Source organism: Xenopus tropicalis, chromosome 6 (assembly GCF_000004195.4).
Source record: "Xenopus tropicalis strain Nigerian chromosome 6, UCB_Xtro_10.0, whole genome shotgun sequence".
NCBI classification, from domain to species: domain Eukaryota; kingdom Metazoa; phylum Chordata; class Amphibia; order Anura; family Pipidae; genus Xenopus; species Xenopus tropicalis.
This window is the reverse complement of record NC_030682.2, coordinates 89,309,730-89,337,378: the sequence shown is the minus strand read 5'-3', so window position 1 is coordinate 89,337,378 and position 27,649 is coordinate 89,309,730. Positions and strand designations below refer to the sequence as shown.

At 37.8% G+C, this 27,649-nt stretch overlaps 1 protein-coding gene across 2 annotated transcripts in view; it reads right to left on the bottom strand.

Annotated features, from left to right (window-relative positions):
• The window catches only part of LOC100491712 (collagen alpha-1(XXI) chain), a 49,621-nt gene that overhangs the window by 4,778 nt on the left and 17,194 nt on the right, over positions 1–27,649 (bottom strand). Inside the window, exons 10-25 of one of the 2 annotated variants that reach the window (XM_031904425.1) lie at positions 27,094–27,147; positions 25,825–25,878; positions 24,859–24,912; positions 15,216–15,260; positions 13,606–13,659; positions 12,981–13,034; positions 11,703–11,756; positions 7,953–8,006; positions 6,569–6,613; positions 6,056–6,109; positions 5,226–5,279; positions 5,092–5,145; positions 2,859–2,930; positions 2,448–2,483; positions 1,651–1,695; positions 1,526–1,558 (exon numbers count right to left, since the gene is read on the bottom strand). In XM_031904425.1, the coding sequence (XP_031760285.1) occupies positions 1,526–1,558; positions 1,651–1,695; positions 2,448–2,483; positions 2,859–2,930; positions 5,092–5,145; positions 5,226–5,279; positions 6,056–6,109; positions 6,569–6,613; positions 7,953–8,006; positions 11,703–11,756; positions 12,981–13,034; positions 13,606–13,659; positions 15,216–15,260; positions 24,859–24,912; positions 25,825–25,878; positions 27,094–27,147 (816 nt within the window). The remainder of the gene's footprint in view (positions 1–1,525; positions 1,559–1,650; positions 1,696–2,447; positions 2,484–2,858; positions 2,931–5,091; positions 5,146–5,225; positions 5,280–6,055; positions 6,110–6,568; positions 6,614–7,952; positions 8,007–11,702; positions 11,757–12,980; positions 13,035–13,605; positions 13,660–15,215; positions 15,261–24,858; positions 24,913–25,824; positions 25,879–27,093; positions 27,148–27,649) is intronic. The other variant, XM_031904426.1, reaches the window with a different exon arrangement.

Below are 27,649 nucleotides of genomic sequence, written 5' to 3'. Positions count from 1 at the left end.
TAGGTATAGTAAGGCATTGTGTTGACTTTTATTCCATATGGGTTCCAACAGAATTCCAGTGACATGGAGCAGTTTGAAGAAGTTATATCTGTGTTAAAAGGATATTATATGGCTTATTTACAGGCACAACTGCAAGTTCGGGCCCCCTAAAAAGACCGCAGGCTTGGGTTCCATTTATTCTGTTTGCTGTACTTTTTGCCCAAATAGTAACTTCCTCTGTGGTTTTACATTCTATTACCAGGTCTGAAGGGAAGTTATTATCCTGAAGTGTTACCAATACAAATTTGTATTTCTACACTTAAGAACTACATCATATCACTAACATTACATTTTTAAATAATGTATGCACAATTCTTATGCCCATCTGAAAACCTTCTCAACTTTCATCAGATTCACTATCATTATTGTGATGGTGTGGCATGGACATTTACTTACATTCTCTCAATTGGCACTCATTTTAATTGAAATAAAAGGGCTTGCAGGTGTAAACCCCAATAACTCCAGACTTCACCCCTTGTGCCTGCACCATTATTGTTAATAGGCATAAAATAAGTACACTGCCAAAGCAAAGTGTTTTCTGTGTAGCATTGGTCATTTTTACATGTGCATATTTGCATACATTTTCTTGCCCCCAGCATCGAGCCCACTGTTCAATTCCCACTGAATCCAATGATATGCAGAATAGCCCAAGGAATAAAATGATAAAGTAAAGATCTGTAATACTTTCCACTGTCTTTGGAGATGAATTAAAAATCCAGTCCTACACAGTACACATATATAAATATATATACCTATAAACAGAACCAGCACACCATTTCACAGCAATTCTTCTATTTATTCATTCACCGTGCGTTCCAACGTTTTGGTCCCTCCTGGGACCTTTTTAGGGCTGTGACAGACGGGGAGATTAGTCGCCGCTAGACAAATCTCCCTTGTCGTGGGCGACTAATCTCCTCGATATGCCATCCCACCAGTTAGAATGTAAATCGCCACGGGGATGGCATAAGCGGCGCCAAAATCACCGAAGTTTCCTCTCAAGGCAACTTTGGCGATTTTGGCAAATCGCCGCACCGTGTATGCCATCACACCGGCGATTTACATTCCAGCCGGTGGGATGGCATTTCGGGGAGATAAGTCGCCTGTGACAAGGGTCTGTCATAGCCCTTACTGGTAGGAAACATACTCCAGTGCAGTGTTAAAAAAAATGCACACCTTCGAACTTATGGTTTCACAAATATTCCACTGATTCTTAATACCTACAAGCCACAGAATTTTATCTGTAATACATGATTAATGTAGAAAGTCCTCTTGGGCACCAAGGTTTCATCAGCTGTAAACTATAGCAGGCTAGTGAAGCAGCAGTGTTCTGGTTAAATCAGATTGTAATGTTACATTCCACACCTCACTGCTGCTTATCTCTAGGCATCTCTGCTGTTTCTAGTATCGACAGTTTGCAAAGAAGTAAGTATTTATCATACAGAGCTTTAAAGCCTCATTTATATTAAGTTTATATTTGAGGGCTTACCTCACCTTTTGTTCCTTTCCTGCCTTCTTCACCCTGAGCAGTGTTTCAGATAAAATAAAACTGTCAATAACACCCTTACAAAATGAAATTTCAGCTACCTATGGAAAAATAAGCACCACATTTACCTTTAACCCAGGACTTCCTGGTTGCCCCATTTCTCCCCTTTCTCCCTGTAACAAGAGTGAAAAAATGTTACAGAGTGTAAATATATTAAGCCACAACAGTCCCAGTGGAATTTACAATTTACTGTAATTTCTATATCACACAAACAGGCATACAAAGATCAGGTTTAGCCAAGAGGTTTTGATTTGTAGGAGAAAGTGCCTTGATCAGAATTAAACCCTACACCCTAGTGATAAGGAGATGCAATGCAAGCCATTGAGCCACCATAATACCCAAACTATCATGAAATTATGAGATATTCAGGCTCAGAGATCCGTTAACGGAAAGAAGGGTAAAGGAAGGGTACTGCATGCGGTTCAAGAATGAACAAGAGGCACTGGAATCATATGTTCATCAGATTTTTGTACTGTCCAGTACATTAAATATTTTATATAGGAAGTTAGTGGCGCTCAACATACTAAAGTTTAAGACAACCTAAATACACACCACATGCAAGTCTATGTACCCTCTGTTACAGTGGTTGTCAAACTTTTTTTAATTCAAGCTCCACTTCAAGGACTAACCTATGGCCAGGGCTCCTCTTAAAGGTCCAACCTTTAGTATTAATCTTATATGCCATTGCTGCAAGCCCACATTTAAAGCAGAAATATATTTTGGCACCCCCAGTGATTGTACCTTTACTTCTCCTTTAAGGAACAACTGCTTTATTAGAAGAGGCCTGCCTCCCATTAGTAGACCTACAAAATCTGAATGTTACCTATCACTCTGAAGGTAATTAGTCAGTAAAACATGAACTTACCAATTCACCTTTTAATCCATCATCACCACTGTCTCCCTAAAAAACAATGTTGCAATCAAATATGACATCTTTCTATGGTACATATTTGTTTTAAAGTAACGTCATGGAACTTCTTGGTGACTCAAAATATCCTTATATTTTAAAATAAGGGTGCATTATTACCTATATCAGTGGTGGCCAACGTATTACATGTAGTGGGCCAATTGTATGTCAACGGTATGTTGGAGGGCCAGATTAAATTAAAATAATGATGGCATATAGTGAAGTCTATGGAGCCTCTGAGCAGGCTGGGGGCCATAAAAATCCTTTGGAGGTCCACATCTGGCCCACGGCAGATGCATGTGTCCATTTTGAAAGATACAGTACAGTCATACTTTTGTCATATTTTTGTCATACTTTTTCTAAACTTACCTTATGCCCTTTGAGTCCTGGGAGTCCCATGGATCCATCCAAACCAGGCAGTCCTTGCTCTCCTTTACCCCCCTAGAATTAAAATTCCACAGTCACTTTGAATAATTAAAATCTAAAAAAATATTATATAATGCTCATTTGTGATTTATTTGTTGTCTAACACCCCAGACGCAATCACAGGAGCACCCCTGTCCACAGCAAAGCTTGATAGGCACACTGCAGCTCTGTCCTTATCATCTGTCAGGCAGGTGCCACATGCTGGGCTTCACTGTGGCCTAACTTATACATGTGAATTATGTGCTAGTGGGAGGAGGAATATCTACTACTCTTACTACTACTAGTGATGAGCGGAATTCTTCGCCAGACATGGATTCACGCTGAATTTCCATGTTTCGCCATTGGTGAATTTTTTTGCAAAACGGGTGCAAAGATTTGCTGTGAAATATATGGCGTGCATCATAAAAGTCTTGCCATCAAAAAAAAAAGTTGTATTTTGCTAGTTTTTTGCCATGTCGCAAACTTTTTCACAGTTACGCAAATTTTTCGACGAATCGAAATGGGACATATTCTCTCATCACTACTGAGCACTGCTGACCACAAGACTTATGCCATTTGTACCTGAAGGACTTTGCAACTTGCCCTGCATATAGGAAATGACCCCTACAATATTTTTGTGTTACAGTTATATGATTGTTAAATGAACAAAAGATAAATGTAAATATCAGCAAATTGCTTAAAATGCAGCATAGCACATAGCTGCAAAGTGAAAAAGCAAAGGTGCCAATGTACACAAATCGAAAAAAGCAATGGCACTCGGAGGAATGACAAGCAGGGCAAGCCCTTGCAAATTTTATTGCGGAGGTGCAAAGTTTTGAGGCAGAAAACCCCTTTGTCAAGCCAATGTACACAAAAACACAGAAAGAAATTGCCACACTGTAGCACTGACCAGTCAAAGGGGACTAATGAAGACTAATGAACCAGACCAGGGGGCTAATAGATTTTAAATGCGCTACAGAATTGGAATACTAACAGGAAGTGTAGGACTCACAGGCTTTTTTGAAACATTTCTTTTTAAAGGCAGAAACTGTGCACTGGAGATGCAATGCAAGCCATTGAGCCACCATGATACCCAAACTATCATGAAATTATGAGATATTCAGGCTCAAAGATCCGTTAACGGAAAGAAGGGTAAAGGAAGGGTACTGCATGCGGTTCTAGAATGAACAAGAGGCACTGGAATCATATGTTCATCAGATTTTTGTACTGTCCAGTACATTAAATATTTTATACATGGATTTGTGGCGAAATTCTTTATTTTGCCATTGGCCAATAAAAAATTCCCATTGACTTTAATGTATCTGGAGCAAAATGTTGCGTATGTTAAAATAAAGTTGTGCGGAAAAAAATGCCTATAGACTTTAATGCATTTGGCATGAGGAAAAACTGCAAAATAAAAAATGTTTAAATAGGACCCGTCACCCAGACATTAAAAGCTGTATAATAAAAGTCCTTTTCAAATTAAACATGAAACCCAAATTCATTTTTATATTAACACATCCAAACCCATTATAAAGGCAATTAAAAATCCCAGCTGTCAATCATATATTGCTTGCACCACCTCTCTGCCTTAGGCATAGAGGCGGGGCAGACAATAATTTTAGCTTTCCATTCAGCACTACCTAGATCTCACTGCACATCTCACTTTCCCCCTCCCTCCTCATCATCTAATTGTGTAGCCAGTGCACGGACATGGGCATCAGGTCCCCCTATTCTGGCACATAAACAAGATTTTGGCATGATACAAAGCTTGCCTTCATAACAGTGTCCACAAAATGGTGCCTGCCTGCTTGCTTTGATTTAGTAATTCCAAGACGGAAGGAAACAAGATTTATATTATTTATATAGAGTAAGTAAAGTTTATTTTGCTCAACTAACAATATAGAAAATAATTTGGAGTTATTTCTCAGGGTGATAGGTCCCCTTTAAAGGTTGGAGTGAGTGGATATGTAAGGTCAGTTACTATAATAACAAACGGTATTATTTTGCATATCTATATACCCAGTTTTATTTTTACACTGAATTGTTCATTTAAGTGCAGTCAAACAGAGTACCACTGGTGGTGGATCCATAATGTACCCTAAAGCAGTATAAGATACTGTATACTTTGCATAGTACTAAAGAACCCGTTTCCAGTGTAAAATAGCAAAATATTATAAGAATTTAATTTGCATACCTTTGGTCCTGAAAATCCTTGGGATCCTTTTGGTCCAAGCTCACCTGGAATACCCTGAGATTGATAAAGCAAAATTGATTAAGTACAACTTCTATATTAATAAAATAATAACTTTAGCATGGCTATTATCTCACTTTTATTCCTTGTAGTCCTTCCGCTCCTGTGGGCCCAGGTAATCCATGTTCTCCCTGTACAAAATAAATTCATGTAATGCCCTTAAATATACAAAACATGAAAAACAGTAACGCAATAACAGCACTTAATTCACTAATATCTATTTAAACCATGTATATTACTGACACAAGTGTATAATAAAGCAAAAAAACATGGAACCTCCAGTAATAAACATTGGCAAATGTAACCTTTTCAACAATTCAGTTCTTTACATTTCTGCCCAGATAGAGCTGCCACAGTCAAGTGCTTAAGTTTGTAATGCATAAAATTGCATGTCCTCAGTTAGGATACTCTGGACAACAACAGCACAAGAACTGTTAATATGGAGCTTAGCAGTATGGGAAAGAAGCTTATCATGCCCAATATCATTCAGATATAAAAAATTGGTTTCAGAATGAGATGTTGGATAGGGAGATGTCTAAATACTTTTGGCTATTGGGGTTTGACTGGTCAAACAGTCACTTTCTGTAGCAGGAACTACTTCATAGGTTTTTAATAGCATGTATGAAGGGATAATAATGTATATCTGCATAGGAATTACTCTAATATATGTTATGTAGGTAATCATATCAGCGTTCATTTTGTTAAAGGAACAGTAACACCAAAAAATGAAATTGTTTTAAGTTCATTAAAATATAATGCACTGGTAAAACTGGTTTGTGTGATTCAGAAATACTACTGTAGTTTATACAAATACACTGCACTAGCATATTGCAACACATTTGAATAAGGTATCATTTTAGATACATGTATGTGTCACTAGATTATTAAATGTTGCCTGTGGCCTTACCTTTGGGCCTGGTGATCCAGGATTACCTTTCAGACCAGGTGCACCCTTTTCTCCCTGTAAATAAAAGTCATACTCTGCATAAATGGTTGAAAGATGTCTGTGTTAGGCAATTTCTTTTCATAAGGCCAGCGGTTACAGCAATCAGAGCCTAATGCTGCGCATGTCAAATTCTGTTGTACACAGAAAAACAAGCACCAGCATGTTTACCTAAGGAGACATTTTCATATAAAAGACAGATAACACATTTTTAACACGTACTAAAAGATTTTGTTTTACTTTTTTTTATGTTGATTTCTTAATTTTTAACAAAAGTCACAGTTATACAAAGAAATATTAGAAACAAAATGAATAACATTATAATGAAGAGGAATACGATAATGGACAGATCTGTTACATAGTTCACTTTACAGGTATATATAAATGCAATATACACATAACCGTAAATTTCCTCCACATCCCACCTTTGGGTCTTAACTTGTCATTATTGTGTTACTGAAAGATTTTTATACTTACTTTTAAACCTACAGGGCCAGGGAGACCGGTAGAACCAGTAAAACCCTAAAGAAACAATAACACCAGCTGTTTTAAAGGTTTATTTAACACTAGTGGTTTTTAATGGGGCTGTAAACAGTTATTACAAATGTTCACTTTTTTTAAAGGAAAACTATACCCCCAAAGAATGTAGGCCTCTATAAAAATATATTGCATAAATAAACTCATATGTAAAGCCCTGCTTCATCTAAATAAACTATTTTCATAAAAATATACTTTTTTAGTAGTATGTGTTATTGGGTACTCCAAAATAGAAAATTGCCATTTTAAGAATTAAGGGCCGCCTCCTGGGATCATAGGATTCACAGTGCGCACAAACAAGCCAAGGCCCACATATATGCTAGGCCACATCAGCCAATTAATTTTTGGCTGATGAGTTCTGCCTTTTGCTTCCACACTACTTCCTGTTACAGTTAAAGCTGCATTATTTCTGGTCATGTGATCTCTAAGGGACCACACAGTCCATCACTAAATGGTGGATCAAGAGAAAGGATATAAAAGGACAATATTTACTGATATGTATATTCCAGTTTGGGGAGATTCTTTAATAGGTCACTTAATATGATATTAACTATCTGTTGGTTAAGTATTCATTCAATGGGTATAGTTTTCCTTTTAAGTATTTTGCAAATATTGTTGCTGTTGAAAGCAGACTGACTTCCAATTTTTGAATCTTTGTAGCAGAATTAAGCTGATTTACAGACCTGTGAAGAAGCACAAATAGCATTGTGGGGATCTGATCTTACCTGGAGGAGAGATGATTTCTGCTACATTGTTTCAAGAGTCAGAGCCAGCATAAATAGGACAAACACTGCTTTCAATTGTCATTTATTTAAAGATAACTTTAACAATTTTTGATCAATACATAGAAAAGTTGCTTAGAATTCTATTTCTTTCATTAAGCAAAATTGATTTTGGGTTTACATCCCCTTTTAAGCGTAGATTTGACAAATTCTTCATATGTTTATTAAATGCAATGACATTATATAAACTAGATATAAATAGAAGCTATCCAAGGTGTAGATTTCCTGTAGTGGAGGGAGAAACCCAAAAAAGAGTTTGGCTCTAGTAACTCCTGATGGTGAGTGGTTATGATATGCAGGACATTTTAAGGTGAAGGTAAATTTTTTTGTCATGTAATTTCTAAATTATCTGCCTTTCTAGTTTGCCTGAATAGACCATGAATTTTAAAATAAATATGTCATATACATTAACATAAAAAGTCATACATAAAATAACTGAAATACACAAGGGCATTGTCTGTTTCAATTACATTTTATCCCCAATAGATGGCACTATTCACTACATTCCGAAATCCCTTGCTAATTTATTTCACCTTACTTACCGGCATCCCCTGAGACCCATCAGTTCCAGGCTGGCCTGGCTGACCTTGTTCTCCCTGCAGAAAGGCCATATATATGAAGATATACAATATAATATATATAATAGACAAACGCACCAAATAAAATGCAACTGTTCATATCAAAATTCAATACTAGAATACATGAACAAAATAATAATCACAGGACATTATAACCATATGAACAATCCTTACTGTATTAACAAAACATCTTATTAATTTAAATATTTAGCTCAGTCCTAGTATTACTACACATTAAAGGGGTGGTTCACCTTTAGCTTAAGTATGTTATAGAATTCCCTATTCCTAGCAATTTTGCAATAGCTTTTCATTACTTATTTTTTATAGGTTTTCTGCATCTTTCTAGCTTTCAGATGGGGGTCACTGACACTGGCAGTTAAAACCAATAGCTCTGTAGCTACAAAGTTATTGTTACTATTTAATAATTATCTTTCTATGAAGGCCCTCTTCTATTTATATTCCCGACTAGGATAAACAAGACCCTAGCTAGCCGATTATTATTACTGCTGCTGCTGAATTACCGAACTGAAAGTTAAATAACCAAAATTATCAAAAACTTAAAAAACAAAGACCATTTGCACATTGTCTCAGAATATCAATGCCTACATCCTACTAAAAATTAATGTAAAGGTTAACTACCCATTTAAATTGTATTTGCAGTAATATATGGCCCGAAGTGGTTTTTTACCTTTGGCTTTTGATAAAATCAATGTTCAGTTTAGTGCACTGCTTTGTTTCCTGTGTCCCTTCCACAACTAATAAACAAAGACTACTACTTACATATTATTCATTTTCTGTTGGGGACAGCACAGGTCAAGACATAAACCTTACAGATCACTGTTATATCTCCCAAATGTAGCTTAATGCAGTCCCCTTAATGCAAGATGATGGTAAAATCCTGCCTTCTCTGTGTATTCCCTGCTCCTTATTCTTGCTTAAACAGTCATTGCCAAATATTTCTTCAAGTTTTTGAAAACAATATATCTGATCTACCGTTTGATTACAGTGTATACACTAGCAAATTGTATGGCAATGTCATAATTAGATGACTGTAGGATTACTTGCATAGTGCTGGTAGAATTAATTCTGATATTGCTGAACTAAAGCATTCAAATTAGTTAAACCTAGTATGATTTGGGTGGACAGTGCTTCTATAGAAGGTTTATTTTTGCTTACAGTGATCAAATTCATGACTATATTCTGGAGAATAAGTTGCATTAAGACCCAGTTTTATAAATGACAGGTCATGTCAAGAAAACTTACTTTCTATAATGTAATAAGAAGGAACTTGGAAAGTCAAGGTTTTTTTTCTTTCTAAACAAGGTTTTCTTGGTCCAGGTGGTGCTATTTTTACATGGAAACTGGGCAAAGGATTGTGTATAGAGTGTACTTGTCAACAGGGATAATATATATATAAATATTGAGAAAGGCCTTGAGAAAGGTCCCGATGGGGACCGAAACTTAACGTTGGCTGTTCATGCGTTTTTAATACACAATTGATTGTTTTTGGAATATAACTCGGTGTTGCTGGTCTTTTTTGGATATATATATATATATATATATATATATATGTATATACAGTGGAGGAAATAATTATTTGACCCCTCACTGATTTTGTAAGTTTGTCCAATGACAAAGAAATGAAAAGTCTCAGAACAGTATCATTTCAATGGTAGGTTTATTTTAACAGTGGCAGATAGCACATCAAAAGGAAAATCGAAAAAATAACTTTAAATAAAAGATAGCAACTGATTTGCATTTCATTGAGTGAAATAAGTTTTTGAACCCTCTAACAAAAAAAGACTTAATACTTAGTGGAAAAACCCTTGTTTGCAAGCACAGAGGTCAAACGTTTCTTGTAATTGATGACCAAGTTTGCGCACATTTTAGGAGGAATGTTGGTCCCACTCCTCTTTGCAGATCATCTCTAAATCCCTAAGGTTTCGAGGCTGTCTCTGTGCAACTCTGAGCTTGAGCTCCCTCCATAGGTTTTCTATTGGATTAAGGTCCGGAGACTGACTAGGCCACTCCATGACCTTAATGTGCTTCTTCTTGAGCCACTCCTTTGTTGCCTTTGCTGTATGTTTTGGGTCATTGTCGTGCTGGAACACCCATCCACGACCCATTTTCAGTTTCCTGGCAGAGGGAAGGAGGTTGTCGTTCAGGATTTCACGATACATGGCTCCGTCCATTTTCCCGTTAATGCAAATAAGTTGTCCTGTGCCCTTAGCAGAAAAACACCCCCAAAGCAAAATGTTTCCACCCCCATGCTTGACGGTGGGGACGGTGATTTGGGGGTCATAGGCAGCATTTTTCTTCCTCCAAACACAGCGAGTTGAGTTAATGCCAAAGAGCTCTATTTTGGTCTCATCAGACCACAGCACCTTCTCCCAGTCACTCACAGAATCATTCAGGTGTTCATTGGCAAACTTCAGACGGGCTTGCTCATGTGCCTTCTTGAGCAGGGGCACCTTGCTAGCCCTGCAGGATTTTAATCCATTGCGGTGTAATGTGTTTCCAATGGTTTTCTTGGTGACTGTGGTCCCTGCTAATTTGAGGTCATTAACTAACTCCTCCCGTGTAGTTCTAGGATGCTTTTTCACCTTTCTCAGAATCATTGACACCCCACGAGGTGAGATCTTGCGTGGAGCCCCAGAGCGAGGTCGATTGATGGCCATTTTGTGCTCCTTCCATTTTCGAACAATCGCACCAACAGTTGTCACCTTCTCTCCCAGCTTCTTGCTAATGGTTTTGTAGCCCATTCCAGCCTTGTGCAGGTCTACAATTTTGTCTCTAACATCCTTGGACAGCTCTTTGGTCTTTCCCATGTTGGAGAGTTTGAAGTCTGCTTGATTGATTGATTCTGTGGACAGGTGTCTTTTATACAGGTGACTAGTTAAGACAGGTGTCCTTAATGAGGTTGACTAATTGAGTAGAAGTGTCTAACCACTCTGTGGGGGCCAGAACTCTTAATGGTTGGTAGGGGTTCAAAAACTTATTTCACTCAATGAAATGCAAATCAGTTGCTATCTTTTATTTAAAGTTATTTTTTCGATTTTCCTTTTGATGTGCTATCTGCCACTGTTAAAATAAACCTACCATTGAAATGATACTGTTCTGAGACTTTTCATTTCTTTGTCATTGGACAAACTTACAAAATCAGTGAGGGGTCAAATAATTATTTCCTCCACTGTATATATATGTATATATATATATATATATATATATATATATATATATATATATATATATATATATATATATATATATATATATATATATATATGTATATATATATATCATATAAATATATATTTTAATGGCCCTGCCTAAATGGTGCATTGCAGGGTTCTGTAATAGGGTCACTTCTAATAAACCTGTTTATCAGTGACTTGAAGGAGGGCATTAATCTGTTCACTGATGGCAGATGAGGTTACATTTTAAAATACTGGAAAACTTGGTTGTAGCAAACAATTGAAGTCAGCAGCAAGAAGGGCCTGCACAATACTGTCTTATAGTAAAAGGGTTACACAGGGTGAAGATAGGGTTACATGTCTTCTTCCATGTAAAGTATATTTCTTAAAGTAAAATGTTAATCTAGGGAGCGGTCTGCTTGGCATTTTGGATCAGGTTTGCTGAGTTTCAAATGGGTGTTTTTATCTTCCTCTGGAACTACAAATTTGAAACTTTATAATAATTAATCTTGTCTCTCACCTTTAATCCTTTTGGTCCTTGGTTTCCAGTTCTTCCAGGTAATCCTGGCTCCCCCTAGAACAAAATGCAAGAAATTTAAATTACTTTATGAAAGACTTGAAGAGTAAGTTTATAAGAGAATTATTGTAAATATTTATATATAATATACAGTTTGGTCATTTCCCTATGGGACCAAACTGTAAACTATATCCTTACAAATGGTGCTTAGTGATGTCATCAGTTATTATTGGAGCTTAGTGATATAATTCTGTCACATGACTCACTAAAACTTGTATATTTTAATACATATATACATACATATGTATTATAAAGTACCACCTGTTGTAAAATATGAGTGTAGCCCACTTTTGGCCATGGCTTAACTTCTAATCATTAAAGGAAGAGACATGGTGATAGAGGAGAGAACAGGAATGTGGAAGAGGGTGAAATTAAATTGAGCTGCTGGTGGGGTAAGGGAAGAAGATTGTTGCAGCACAAACATAGGAGAGAATGGAAGAAAAGTAAAAGAGGCAAAATGTGGAATTAGGTATTGAGAATAAGGGAGAAAGGAGAGAAAAAGAATTATAGAATACTAAAAAGGGAGAAATACAGAAAAAAGTAAAGCAGAATGTGAAAGGGAACAAGAAATAAAAGGTAGTACTTCTTCTGCACCTCTTTTTGATCTTACACTCCTAATATAATTATATTTTAAAAGGGCACTTATTATTATATACATCTTTCACTGCTTAAAAGTATTCTTACCGTACAGATTTTCCTGCACTATATAACTGTGAACTGTTTTTGCAAAATATGAAGTACAGATATAAAACTATTTGCATTGATTTGGTTCAGATCCCTAGACCACTTGGGTATTAATTAACCCTCTCTATCTCACACTGCTAGGGATGCCCTACTAGCCCTCACACTAGTGAGCGCTGTGGAATATGTTGGCGCTTTATAAATAAATGTTAATGTTAATAATTATATGGTTTCCCCTTCCTAGAGTCTTTACAATACCAACCCTGCCTTATATGGTATTGGAGGATTTACCTTACCTTCTCACCCATACCATTACAGTGGGGGGCTACTAGAAAACCCACTACCCTCCTACCAGAGAATCATGCAACCTACAACTTGGTTCCTTTAACACCACAACAATTTAGAACACAACAATTTTGACCATATACTATGTGAAGATGTAATTCAGCCAAATCATGTACCTACATAATGACCAAAAGGCAAAGGTACAACTTTTGAGCGAATCCAAAAACAAATTCCACCAGTTGTTACAATACTTACTACCTTTCCCTGAACTCCTGGTGGCCCAGGTAATCCGTGATCGCCTTTATTTCCCTGCAATTGATAAATGCCAAAAACACAATAACTAAGTAACATGATCTCTGTTAGTTACTTTATGGACAATGGGCATGTGAGAGAATAAATGAATCACCAGGGTATTCATCCTCTTCCAAACAGAAAAATGCACAGTATTTAAATTTATATATTGTACTGTAGTAGAAAACTTTATAGTTGTCATTGTGGCAAATCTGACACATAATGCTATAGGATCTAACAGCTGTTCTAGATTTTACATGCATTATAATAGACAGGTATGTAAGAGAAAACAGACTCTGTGACTACTGAAGGGCCCAGAAGGTATAGAGAGCCAAATGAGACACTAAAGGAGAACTAAAGCTTAATAAAGAAGTAGACAAGATATGCTGCACATAATGTTTTAGGGAGTTGGAGGGAGTTGTGACTCTAATGTCTTGTATCTAAGTGAAAGGTAGTGTCCTCTGTTTAATACAGAATACAGCATGCATCTAAAATATCTTACACTGGGGGGAATATATTTCTGCATTGCGCAAGTCTTTTTTCATAAAAACTCAAAAGTATTGTATATGTAACAGCATGCATTTCTGACCTTGTTGCCTGGAGTTCCAGCTTCTCCTGGTGGTCCTGTAGGTCCTATAGAACCCTTAATGAAAAATAATGCTATTTAGGCTATAAACACTGTTGCTAAGCCACACCTTGCCCAAGTTTTGCAAAAACCCAGCATACTCCAAAACACCATTAAGAGGTAAGTGATGCCTGGAGCTTTACAATATCAGTGCTATTTCTCCAGCTTTCCAGGCCAGCAGCCCAGTGATCGTAAAAGAATACAGCAACTGGAATCCTGCCTGCTTTGCGTAAATCTCGTTGTTTGATCTTTTTCATAATTTAGGACTGGAAGCATTAAACTCAGGGGCAATGGGATAACTGTTTGTCTGCCCTTTTGAGGTTTGAGTACAAGGGGCCAAAATGTAATATAAAGTTATCTTTGTATGTTAGATAACAGCAAAATGACTGATATAGTGCTGGCAAGCAGGATTCTTATTGGACAATGCATCTGTAATTATTTATGATTTTTGCATTATTATATTTTGGCCACCTACTTTAAAGAGCTGGGAAAAACAGTGAGCGTTTGTTTTGGAGGGTTTTTCACTTTATTTAGGAATCACGAAGAACTTTTTTTTTTTTAAGTCTGAATGCATCCTGTTCCCTCTAAAGAGGGTTGAAGACAATATACCATCCAGTGTGAAAAGTGCAAAAAGGCTAAAATTGGAGCACAGATGCATTCAATCATTTTAAGAATGGTTGCAAGCCTTTGTGCTCTGTTTCTAAGTGAAGAGACCTGCGGCTTCCCTCACAAATACAGCAATAACAGCATTAGTGAGGGGGGAGGGGCTGCCAAGGAACGTAGCCATCCCCCTTCCCATCCCCTACCCTTTCCAAACTTTCTATGCACCTTCTTATGCTGCACTCTGCTACTGCCCAACTACTGACTATTTTTGCATTTTGCACACTGCGTAGTGCACTTAAACAATGTCTGTAGGTCTCTCAAAGTTACTTTAGGGCTTACTTTAAATGCCTTCTTGCCAAAAGGGTTTACATCAGTGTCATAAGGACATTCAATGCATATATTTTGGGAGATGAATTTAACTGTTTTTCTTAAAGAGGTGGTTCATCTTTAAGTTAACTTTTAGTATTTAACTTTTCAATTGGTCTTCATTTTTTTCTTTTTTTATAGTTTTTGAATTATTTGCTTTCTTCTCCTGACTCTCTCCAGCTTTCAAATGGGAGTCATTGACACCAACATCCAAAAACAAATGCTCTATAAGGCTACAATTTTTGTCATTGCTAATCATTTTTATATTAAAGCCCTCTCCTATTTGTATTCCATTCCCTCATTTATATCAGTGCCTGGTTACCTTAGGACCTTAGGTAATTAGGACCCTAGCAACCAAATACCTGCTGAAGGTCCAAACTAGAGAGCTGCTCAGTATAAAGCTAAATAACTCAAAAACCACAATTAATAAAAAATGAAAAAGCAATTGCAAATTGGCAAAATAGCACTACACTACATTATGCTGAAAGTTATAAAGGTGAACAGACTGGATGATGAAATATGGGTTACTTTCTGCATCAGAAGCAACTTAGTTATTTATACTGAATACTATTTGTATTAATTACATACCCATAATGATCACATACCTTGGATCCTTGTGGTCCTTGCAAACCAATTTCTCCAGGTAAGCCCTAATTGCATTAAACAGCATAATCAATTTTAAATGTATTGGCTTTTCAGTTTTAAATAAGTTCATTTTTAAGTTCCTTAGCTTAGTCTTAACCTGGCAAACAGATGGCAGGATAAAGATTAAAGGCACTAATTGCAAAGCACATTGCCTAGCATTTCCCAGAGGGTAACTTTAAACCCAGAATCACATGTGCTATGTTGTTGACAGTCGTCATCTTGCTTGCCAATAATGTAACACAGTGCTGTCCAACTTGGTACCAAGGGAATTTTTATGACCTATGTGATAGAGGGCTGAGAATGAAAGCAAGTGTTATCCACGCCCGGTTTTTAAACCACCCCCACTTAAAGACATGCCCATGTTGCCACACCCACCTTTAAGGCTAAGCTGCAAAAGACCACCCAACATTAAAGGAACAGTGACACCAAAAAATTTATATATTTCAAAGAAATTAAACTAGAATGTACTGCTGCCCTGCACTGGTAAAAGTTTTGTGTTTGCTTCAGAAACATTACTAGAGTTTATATAAACCCTGGTGTGTAGCCATGGGGGCAGCCATTCAAAAGAAGAAAAGGCATAGGTTATATAGCAGCTAACAGATAAACCTTGTAGAATACAATGGTGTCTTATCTGTTATCTGCTATGTAACCTGTGCCTTTTCTCCTTTTTTCCAGCTTGAATGGCTGCCCCCGTGGCTACACAGCAGCTTATTTATATAAACTATAGTAGTGTTCCTGAAGCAAACACCCCAGTTTTACTAGTGCAGGGCAACAGTACGTTATGTTTCAATTACTTTAAAACACTTTAATTTTTTGGTGTTACTGTTCCTTTAAATGGTACAGTAACGTCATATGGCACTGACTGACCAACATTAAATAGCAAGGTAAGTAAGAAATGGTCTCCTTGCCTATAAGATAGAATTAGTTGTAGGTTAATGCCACCAGTAGCATGCTGTGCGTAAGGTTACCACCTTCTGCCACAACTATGTTCAGGCATGGGGCGTGGCCATGACAACACTGGGCGGGACAGTGACATCACGGGGGAACTATGATGTGGTGATCAGCGATTGGCCAATCGGCACAGCCCCGTCCGGTTTTACCAATTTTGGCTGTTCGGATCAAAACCGGATAGGTCGCAACCCTACCTGTGCATCTCCACGCTCCATTGATTATGTCAGATGCCAGAGTCAGACTTAATGGATTGCAATACACAAGAGCACAGGGAAGGTTTTTAGCAGATGCGAGGAGGAGTGCAATGGAAAGTTTTAGGACTTTTGAAGAGGTCAGTGTGCCACTTGTGGCATTAGGTCATAAATAACAGTGTCTTATAGACAAGGTTAAGCACTTTCCTTGGCCATGAGCATAGAGAGCAGGAGGGAGAGAGGTCACACAGTGGGAGAGAGTTCAGGGTGTACAAGGTGTACCTTTGGGCCACATGTGGCTTGGGGGCCATTAGTTGGACAGCACTGATGTAGCACATATGCCATTGGTAGGCAAAGGCTTAATATAACTAATTAAAACACACAATATTCCAATCATTTATTATACAGTGTTGCACAATATGTTGGTGTTTTATAAATACATAATGCTAAGGGGCTGATTTACTAACCCACGAATCCGAATTGGAAAAATTCCGATTGGAAAACGAACATTTTGCGTCTTTTTCATATTTTTTGCGATTTTTTTCGTCGCCATTACATCTTTTCGTAAATTGTCGCGACTTTTTCGTAACCATTACGACTTGCGCGAATTGTCGTATTGAGCGCTCGTAACCGGCGGGCAAAACTTTCAGACTTTGCATGATTTTGGAAGCCTCCCATAGGACTCAATGGCACTCTGCAGCTCCAACCTGGCCCAAGAAAAGTCTCCCATAGGGCTCAATGGCACTCTGCAGCTCCAACGCGGCCCAAGGAAAGTCTCCCATAGGGCTCAATGACACTCTGCAGCTCCAACCTGGTCCAAGAAAAGTCACGAAACTGAAGCTTGAATGAATCCAAAACTTTCGTACTCGACGCGAAGGCTACGAAAAAGTTGCGACAATTTGCGCAAGTCGTAGCGCTACGAAAAAGTTGCGACATTTTGCGAAACAGTGGTAATGGCTACGAAAAAGTCACGACAATTTACAAAAAATACCGATCATTACGAAAAAAATGCATTCGGACACCTTCGGACCGTTCGTGGATTAGTAAATCAGCCCCAAAGTATACAGTAATTTGCTGTTATAATATCTCACAGGAATTCAGTCTCACCACCAAAAGTAATTCCCACAGGGAAATTATAAAATGAAACAAAAAAGTTTAATAGGACCCTTTGATACTGTATTTACATTCAGTTAATACATTTAATAATTAGTGGTATGGCAGTCTACTATATACCATATAATAAATTGTATAAAATGTATATCTTAAAAAATTGGAAACATAATAGTACATCCTTAAGTTGTGTTGTGTACTTTTTCAAGTAACACTTATAATATAATTTAAGAGTGCCCTTCCTATTATAATTTCCTAATGTATTTACTTTTCATGTCTTGCACTTTAGTACTACAGAGGTCATTTATAATTGCCCCAGCATAAGTGCAAGAGCATTAAGGGATGCAAGAGTGTGCCCCTTAGTGCTCGTTCAGGCATATCTTCTGCCTGGGGAAACGGCTGTGCGCCTAACTTGCACATCATTCAGATGGGTGGTGGGTATGGGGAATAAGAGATGGGGGGGAAATACATGCCTCCCACCTCCTCTCCCCATTTTTAAGTAAAAATTCTATTCTACCCTGCTCCAATAACTGCCCTATCCTTCCCAGCGTTTATTATTCTGAATTCTTTATTAAAAATACCTTGTAAAACGTTGCATCTGGTCACTTCAAATATGGTGATACGGCGATCCAAAGAGATGCAGAATCCACCATGCGATAATCGACATCTCCTCCTAGCCTTCTTTCTGTACAGGCAAACAAATGACTTCAAACTTCTGGAGTTGGGCTAGGAGGAGATGTCGATCGTCACATAGTGAATTCTGCATGTTCTGGATCGCTGGATCGCCGTATTTGAAATGACCGGAAGCAAGGTTTTACAAGGTATTTTCTAATAAGGAATTCAGAATAATAAGCACTGGGAAGGATAAGGCAATTATTGGAGCAGGGTGGAATAGATTTTTTTACTTAGGGTTACTTTTCCTTTAATATAGTGAGCATAGTGAGTGCTATATTCTTCAGGGCACCCACATGTATCTGCAAATTTTGGCACCATTCAGAACAGGAGGCAGGATGGACGTGCTGGTGTAACTATATGGAAGTACAAGGAGCAAGTACCTTTAATAAATTATATCAATTTGCCCAACGACTGCTTAGCCCATCCTTACTTATTTTAACTTCTCTACAACCAGCAGCTGACACACAAAAGGATCACACTTGCCTACATGAGTTACGCATTGTCCTGCAAAAGCATAGCTGGAAAAAATGACGCCTGACGCCAGCTGCCAAAAAACGATTGCTCTGTGAGGCTACAATGTTATTGTTACATTTTATTAATTATACTTCTAGTCAGTCCCTCTCCTGCTCATATTTAAACATGAGATACCTGAAAAAAAAACTAGAAATTGGTGTATTAGGATTATTAGGATATTATAGGATATTAGGATTATTGTACTGGCCAATGGATTACGGTTATGGTTAGTATTTTAGGGTTAGTGTATTAGGGCTAGTGTCAGTGTATTTGGGTGTATTATGGTTAGAGTTATTGTATTAGGGTTAATGTATTTGGGTTAAGGGTATCAGGGTTAGGGTATAAGAATATTATAATGATTTCATTTGAACTCTATGGGAATCTAATTAGCCTGTAATCAGACCGACATGACGGGCAACGGTATAAGAATATATGGTACAATCTCTGCAGCCAATTAATAAATTATCCAGGACACTGTAATTGCACTCAGTTTTAGACTTCTGGAAATCGAAATTTAAATCTAAAAACCCTGTTACACACCTGATTATGCCTTCTCTCTACATTGAAAAAAGGTGTCAGGGGTTATAAACTTCCAATAGTCCCTCTCAAATATTAAAGGGGAACTATCGTGAAAATTTAATTTTTCAGATGGATAGATATAATCAAAATAATAAAATTCTCAAATATATTTGTTTACCAAAAATGCTTACTTTTTTAAATAAAAGAAATATGATTACAGACTATTAGAAGCCTTTCTCACAGAGTCAGTTCAAGAGATTGCTGAATGGGAGTGGCAACAACGTGCTGTGATGTCACAAAACCAGTAACAATGTCCCGCCCTCCCCTATGCTGAAGGCAAAGCATCCTTCCACACCTCAAAGCTTCCACTTTGCAGCAACTTATCTCCCACAAATCACTAGGTACCAAGAGAAAACACCCTAAATATGAACGCCAGTTTGATGACCAATATGTATAGGTTTACCTAAGTATGTGGGTGGCATGTAGGGGCCCAATGGGAACATACCCCCATATGATTAATTATTTCTGTCATTTCAGCTCCTGCAAAATCAACACATTTACATCATTATATGTGGGATAAAGCTAGTAAAAAATGTGCTTGCCCCTGTAAGCCATATATTTTTGGAAAGTACACATTCCAAAGTACCAAGCTGCAAAGCTTTTCTAAGTTTACCGATTTTTATGACATTTCCAAAAATCACCTCAAAACCTCCAATATGCAGCCTCTTATTTTCTACAGGTGATTAGGTACCAAGATAAAACACCCTAAATATGAACCCCAGGGGGCTAATGAACAGTTTGATGCCCACTGTACATAGGTTTATCAAAGCACATGGCACTTAGAGACCCCAAAATATACCTTGTGCACTCTAATTTCATGGCTTACCTTTACCTAATTCATAAACACATGGCAGTTTTATGTGGGGTAAAATCTGCAGAAATGTAGGGTGACCCCTGAAAACCACATTTTTGGAAAGTACACAATCTGACAAATCCAAAAAGGTTAAAGTGTCTTTTTTTACACCAAAGTACCAATCTGCAAAGCTCTCCTAAATTTAGTGGTTTTCATGACTTTTCTGAAAAACGTTTAAAAATGTTGCAATTTGCCACATCTCAATACAATTTCTTGCTAAAGTATGTTGGATGTATAGACCCTAAATGAAAATAGTGCCTATGAATTTTCCCTGAATTTGCATTACATTCCCTGAATTTGCATTACATTACATTCTCATATAAGGCTATGGAAAAACATATGGAAACACACAGAGAATTGGCCCCTTCACTGGCATCAGCCTTCTTCCCTGCGCCCGGTACCACTGCTTTGTCCAGGGTGCGCACACGTGTCAGTTCCTAAATGCATACTCTCACATTTCAGAGCTGAAATCCACTGCGTGTGTGCACTCTGAACATAGCAGTGGTACCGGGCACAGGCAAGTAAGAAGGCTGATGCCAGTGAAGGGGCTGATTCTTGGTCTTCGTTCAGACAATCCAGCCCTGCGTAGCAGTAGCCTTAGTGTAACACTTGGCCAACCCTGTACCATACCAAACAGTAATTAATTACTTGACCTTGGTAACTCCCCTCAGGGTTCAGAGTAGGAATTACAACCACAAACACAGATTTGGGAAAAAACATTTACAAATCTGAAGTTTATTTTTTTTAGGCAAATGTTACACAACAGAGGTTATTTTTCCCATGTGAGGTTGCATACGCAGTTGGCCCATTGTAAGGGTTTCTTTGCACACACACACACACACTCTCTCTCACAGAAAGACACACATAGATTCACGGACTGACACACACAGATATACCCACACACGTACATATACACAGATTTACCCACACACACACAGATTTACCCACACACAGATTTACCCACACACAGATTTACCCACACACACACACAGATTTACCCCCACACACACACACACACACAGATTTACCCACACACACACACACACAGATTTACCCACACACACACACACACACACACAGATTTACCCACACACACACACAGATTTACCCACACACACACACAGATTTACCCCCACACACACACACACACACAGATTTACCCACACACACACACACACACAGATTTACCCACACACACACACACACACACAGATTTACCCACACACACACACACACACACAGATTTACCCACACACACACACACACACACAGATTTACCCACACACACACACAGATTTACCCACACACACACACAGATTTACCCCCACACACACACACACAGATTTACCCACACACACACACACACACAGATTTACCCACACACACACACACACACAGATTTACCCACACACACACACACACACACACAGATTTACCCACACACACACACACACAGATTTACCCACACACACACACACAGATTTACCCACACACACACACAGATTTACCCACACACACACACACACACACAGATTTACCCACACACACACACACACACACACACACACACACAGATTTACACACACACACACACAGATTTACCCACACACACACACAGATTTACCCACACACACACACAGATTTACCCACACACACACACACACACACACACAGATTTACCCACACACACACAGATTTACACACACACACACACAGATTTACCCACACACACACACAGATTTACCCACACACACACACAGATAGATTTACCCACACACACACACACATAGATTTACCCCCACACAGATTTACCCACACACAAACAGATACATACAAATATACCCACACACACACAGATACATACAAATATACCCACACACACACACACACACAGATACATACAAATATACCCACACACACTGATAATGATACACATACACACAAACACCCAGAGATATATACCTCTCCCCTCTCCCAAAAGTCACCTAAAGGCAGCAACTTTAGCTCTGTCCCTTCTCTGAAATCTTCACAGAAAACTCCTGCTCTCTCCTGACCCCGCCCCCTCCCAAAAGCGTGTGCATTACAAACCAGCATTGGTAGGTCACTGCTGCAAAAGGCTCCTCTCTCCGTTCAGGGACAGATTTCTGCAAAACTCCTGCCTCTACTTCAACTTCCCCCTTCCCCCGACTGTGTCAGAAGTAGTTCCCCCCCCCCCCTTCACAGCACATGCTTTTAGCTTAGCTGCTTTTTATTCACCAGCCACTGATTTACTTCTTACAAACCTTTCTAGGGAGAGGGCACTGCAAAAGGAGAGAGCAGGCAGGAGTTTTGCATTCAAACGGAGCCTCTGAAGCCATTGAACTACTGATGCTGGCTTTCCTTAGCTCCGGATTGACAGCACTGGCGGCCAATGAGAGAAAGGCATACCTGTCAGTTAGCTAAACCCGACTCCGACTTCATAGCAGGCTAGGAGCAGGGCTGAGAGAAGCAGCTGCTAGAGGGAGCACTGTGAAAACTGATATATATTAAAAACTGTATAAAATTTTTAATACATTATATTTAGAGATTTTCATAACTTTATGTGATGATTCATTTTAATGATTATTAATTTCACGATAGTTCCCCTTTAAGGGGAAATATTGCAGCTATCTCATCCTAGCTTTAAGTGTTAGGACATCAGATTTACATAGGTTGTCTGAAATTCCACTTTCTACCCTGCTCCTAGAGGAAAGGTAAGCCCTATAGCATTATGTATCTTTGACAGAAAGGTAAGCCCTCTAGCATTATGTAGCTTTGACTGACGCCTTATACTTAAAGAAATGTTTAAAGGAACACTTAGGTTGCTCTCACCAACCCAATAAGGATTCATAAAAGTCTCTTTTGTGTAACTGTATTAATCTGTAATGGCAGGATCAATAGGGGCTTGCTGCCCCAGTCTCCACATTCCTTTTCCAGGTTGTTCTTTACAGTCTTTAATACAGTTTGGTTGACAAAGATTAAATCAATCCATGAACTTCAAATACTGTAATTATAGTTGTGCACAGCCCTCCTCCCAATCACTGGGTGATTGTGGCTCAAAACGCCTTCTGTTGTGCAGGGGATTGCAGCCCACAGACATTGATCAGGCAAATCTTTTCAGTGCCCGGAGAGAAATCAAGCAATATATTTCCCTAAAATCTCAGTTAGCCAGTAAAGAGCAGCCTCCTTCTCCATGAGCTCATTGTATGAGTTATGCCATGCCATAGGTAAATCATTGTGAATGTGATCAGGTTCTCCACACAGACTGCAGTAAATCTTTGGGCATGAGCTAGCTTCATGGCCTACTTTTCCACATTTGGAGCATTTTACAATGGTGCAGGTGATGGTATAGTGACCCAAACTCTTCCAGTGAAAGCATTGTGCAGTGCCTCAGGGCATGTTCTCAGGGAGTGGCCATAATTGCCACACAGGTTGCATTTAACTTCATTACAGACATTTCCTACATGCCCAGTTTCACTACACACTTCTTAACAGTGCAATCACTTGCTCTGTGTCTGCACCTAAAGCATACTCTAGGTTGCCCTGGGTAAAAGACAACACCACGCTCACTACTGATGAAAACTAAATTGGGCATGTGCTGGGTGGTGTTATATTTGAGTTAGTGTATTATGGTTTGGGTTACTGTATTAGGAATTTAAGTTAAATTAAGGTTGCTGTATTATCCAGTGGGTTTGGGTTTGAGATAGGGTCAAGGTGTTAGAGTTAGTGTATTATGGTTCAGGTTAGTTTGTTATGGTTAGTGTATTAGGGTTAGGTTTAATGATTTAGTTTATTAGGGATAGGGATACTGTAGTTGCCAGTGGTTAGGGGTAGTGTTTGCAATAAGGGTCAGTGTATTACAGTTCGAGTTAGTGTATTATGGTTATTGTATTAGGTTTAGGGACAATGTTGTGGGGGCAAATATACAGTATTACAGTGTGTAAGCCAACATCACCAGTCTAGTTGCCCATAGCAACCAGTCAGCAATTAGAATTTAACAGTCACCAACAAGTTAGGAAACAAAAGATCTCATTGGTTGTTATGGGCAACATCACCTGTGATGTTAACTTACACAATATAATAAATATGCCCCATAGTGTATTAGGGTTAGGGTTACTGTGTTAGCTGGTTGGTTAGGGTTAGAGACAGGGTTAGGTAATAGAGTCAGTGTATTTTGGTTCAGTTTAGTGTAGGGATAAGGTATTAGGGATAAGGTATTAGGGTAAGTGTATGGCGATTGGGGATAATGTTTTAGTTAGTGTATTAGGGTTAGGGTTACTGCATTAACTACTGGGTTAGGGTTAGAGTTTGAAAAAGGGTTAGGCGATTAGAGTTAGAGTCAATGTAGTATAGTTCAGGTCAGTTAGGGTTAGTGAGTTAGTTTATTAGGGTTATGGTCCTTGTATTAGCCTGAATGATAGTGTTATTGTACTTAGGTTAGGGTTAATGTATTAGTGTAAGGTTTATTGTATAACAAAATAACTGAGATAAAAACAAATTGGAAATTGTCCCACAATAATAACTTCATCATTCTAAAAGTAATCAACTATTTGGTGCATATGAATTGTTGCATATATCATATATATAATGCATGTAAATGATTCAGGTATACTTTTACAAAGGAACAATGATCCGTGTGATGATTAGGTTTCTGCTAAAAAGTCATACATGCATTATATACTGCCTTGTATTACTAGAATGACAGAATCTTACTTGTGATCCAGGGAGGCCTCGATCTCCTTTAGGTCCAGGACCACCATTGTCACCCTAGAGGACATAAGATATAACATGACTGCCAATATGTACATCATAAATGCAATGTATTTATTTATCATTCAATTTTTTTTCACAATTCAAGTTTTTTTTAGCTAAAATTTGAATTATGGCTCAAAAACTCGACTGTCTGTTATTAAGGGCAAAAAAACCTAAAACTCGAATGTAAAAAAAAAAAAGAAGTCAATGGGAGTTGTCCTAGGCAAAGTCAAGCCATATTTTCAATTTGAGATTTTCAAGTTTTTTTAAGTTTGAGTTTTAAACTTAAAATTTAAGGTATTTGAGTTTGTTTTATTCAAATGAGTTTTCCATATTAATTAATAAGCAAGCATTCGAGTTTTTTTAAAATGCAAGTTTATTCGATTTAGAAAAAAACTCTTGAATTCACAAACTTTGGAAATCATAAATAAGTCCATAAGAGTCTATGACCCATAACATAATTTTTATGAGTGACAAAAGGGAGAAAGTTTGCCATGGTCAAAATGGCAAATTATAAATAGCATCTTCTACATTTCAAGTCCAGAAGCCATAATTTGTATAATGGTTTTGTGAAAAATGTATTTATAATCAATTCAATGGTAGTGTTGTTTAATGATCACATTTCACAAATCCTTCCGCAATGTCCCTTAACATAACTTTTTTTTCCTCCTGCAAGCATTTCTTTTACACTGCGTGTCATAATATTGTCTAACAAGCTGATTCCAGCATGAGTCACCTTTAGCAGGAAAAAATATTAGGCTAGGAAAGCACTAGACTAGACCATTTATTGCTCAACTAGAAAACAACTCTTTGTAAAAAATGTTAATTACATAAACATTCATTACAATATAGGTGCATGTTTATAGCAATGCAAGTCCCCTTTTTTAAAGAATCTTTAGTAAGTGATGGGATGGGATGTTTACTAACCTTTGCTCCCGATGGCCCATGTCTTCCAGGTGGTCCCTGGGGACCAGGCAATCCCTGTAATAAGTAAACAATACATGGTATCTTCATTTCTATGTTTCTTGCTATTTCATTTCTATAGATTCCGTAAAAAGATAAATGGCTTTTTAGGGAGCAAGGTCCCTATGTTTTTTTTATAGACTTGAGTGAGAGATCATAAGTCTGTGCCAGCTTGGGTAATGCCCTACACTAAGAACAGTTCTTCGGGAACATGTAAGGGTATATGGATCCTTAAAATAACAATATAATCACTTTGTGTAAATAGGCAAGGAGACTATTCAATTAATTCTTGGGACACTCAGTTATCAGAGAACTTTTATTTTGTTTGTTTGTTTTTTACATTTTAACCAATGCATTTGTGAATTTCTCTTCCTGAACAGTGCTATCACAAATAAAATACTTTCTAGAAAGGGTGTGAAACCGTACATTTTAATTTTCCCTATTAATATGTTTATTGAAAATATTACAAGCTGAATGCTGCTTTACTTTCTTAAGATATTGTACTATGACTGGTTTAGAAGGGGCCATGACCTATCCTTGTGTCTTGATATATTTTCCCTGGAGTCCTGAGTTCGATTCCGGATTGGGCACTGTATGCAAGGAGTTTGTATGTTCTCCCCGTGTCTGCATGGATCTCCTCCAGGTACCCAGGTTTTCTCCCACACTCCAACAATATACAGGAAGGTTAACTGGCTACTGATAAAATAAGCGCCACAGGGGCAGGGACTGATGTGAATGATGTATTATCTCTGTAAATTAATGAGTAAATGTGTTGCAGCTTTCTAAATCACAGTTAATAACTGTGGCCCAGTGATTTAGGTTACAAAGTGCACTTGCAGAAAAAACACCACAATTCTTCTCAGCCTGTACAGATACCATAAACTATGTTAGCATATGTATTCCCTTGTACTAAACACAAGAAATAGGATACATTTTATATTTAAAGGGCAAATGAACTACATGGTGATTTAAAGTGGGGAATTATGCAAAACATTTAACAATACTTCCTAAAAAGACCATCACATTAAACATACTGATGCGGTCAACATTTCTGAAAGATTTAGATTTTTAGGCATCATGGATATTATATCAGAATTAACATATATTTATTGTATCCTCGTGCAAAATATAATCTACAAAATTATTAGATGCTTGATAGCATTTTATCTGCTTCAGACATTATCATCCTTGCACAGCAATATCATGGCCATTGTATGAAATAACAAAACTTACAGGTTTCCCATCAGCACCTGGGCTTCCTTTTACACCTGCATTCCCTTTAAGGCCCTGTTTGTTAGAGAAAAATGGATAGTTAGGAAATCCTAACATACATTTACAGCAGATGCTTTTTGTGCTTCTTATATTTCTATAATTCATCTAACAAGAATGCTATTTAGTTGCACATTATCAGTAGCCACAAGTAATGTATAACTGGTTGAAACAGACCCTAATCACATATACATATCCTAGTGGTAATATTTGGAAATATGTCAGTATGTACAATGCAAACATTGCATCCTCACTCTGCAATACATATAAGTTATTTCAGATTTAGTTTTGTATTGCAGAATTCATTACCTACTTCAAACTGTATTCATCTGATAGAAACCTGACTGAATAGAAGAGAATCTAATGCACAGTAGTGATGAGCTAATTTTTTCACCCAGGCATCGGTTCGCTGTGAAATTGGGAATTGCAAATTTTGCCAAGAAAAACACCCATTGAGTGAGGGAAAAGTCACTGTTACAAAAAGTTGGGGTCATGTAAAAAAAAAAAAAAGTTGTGGTAA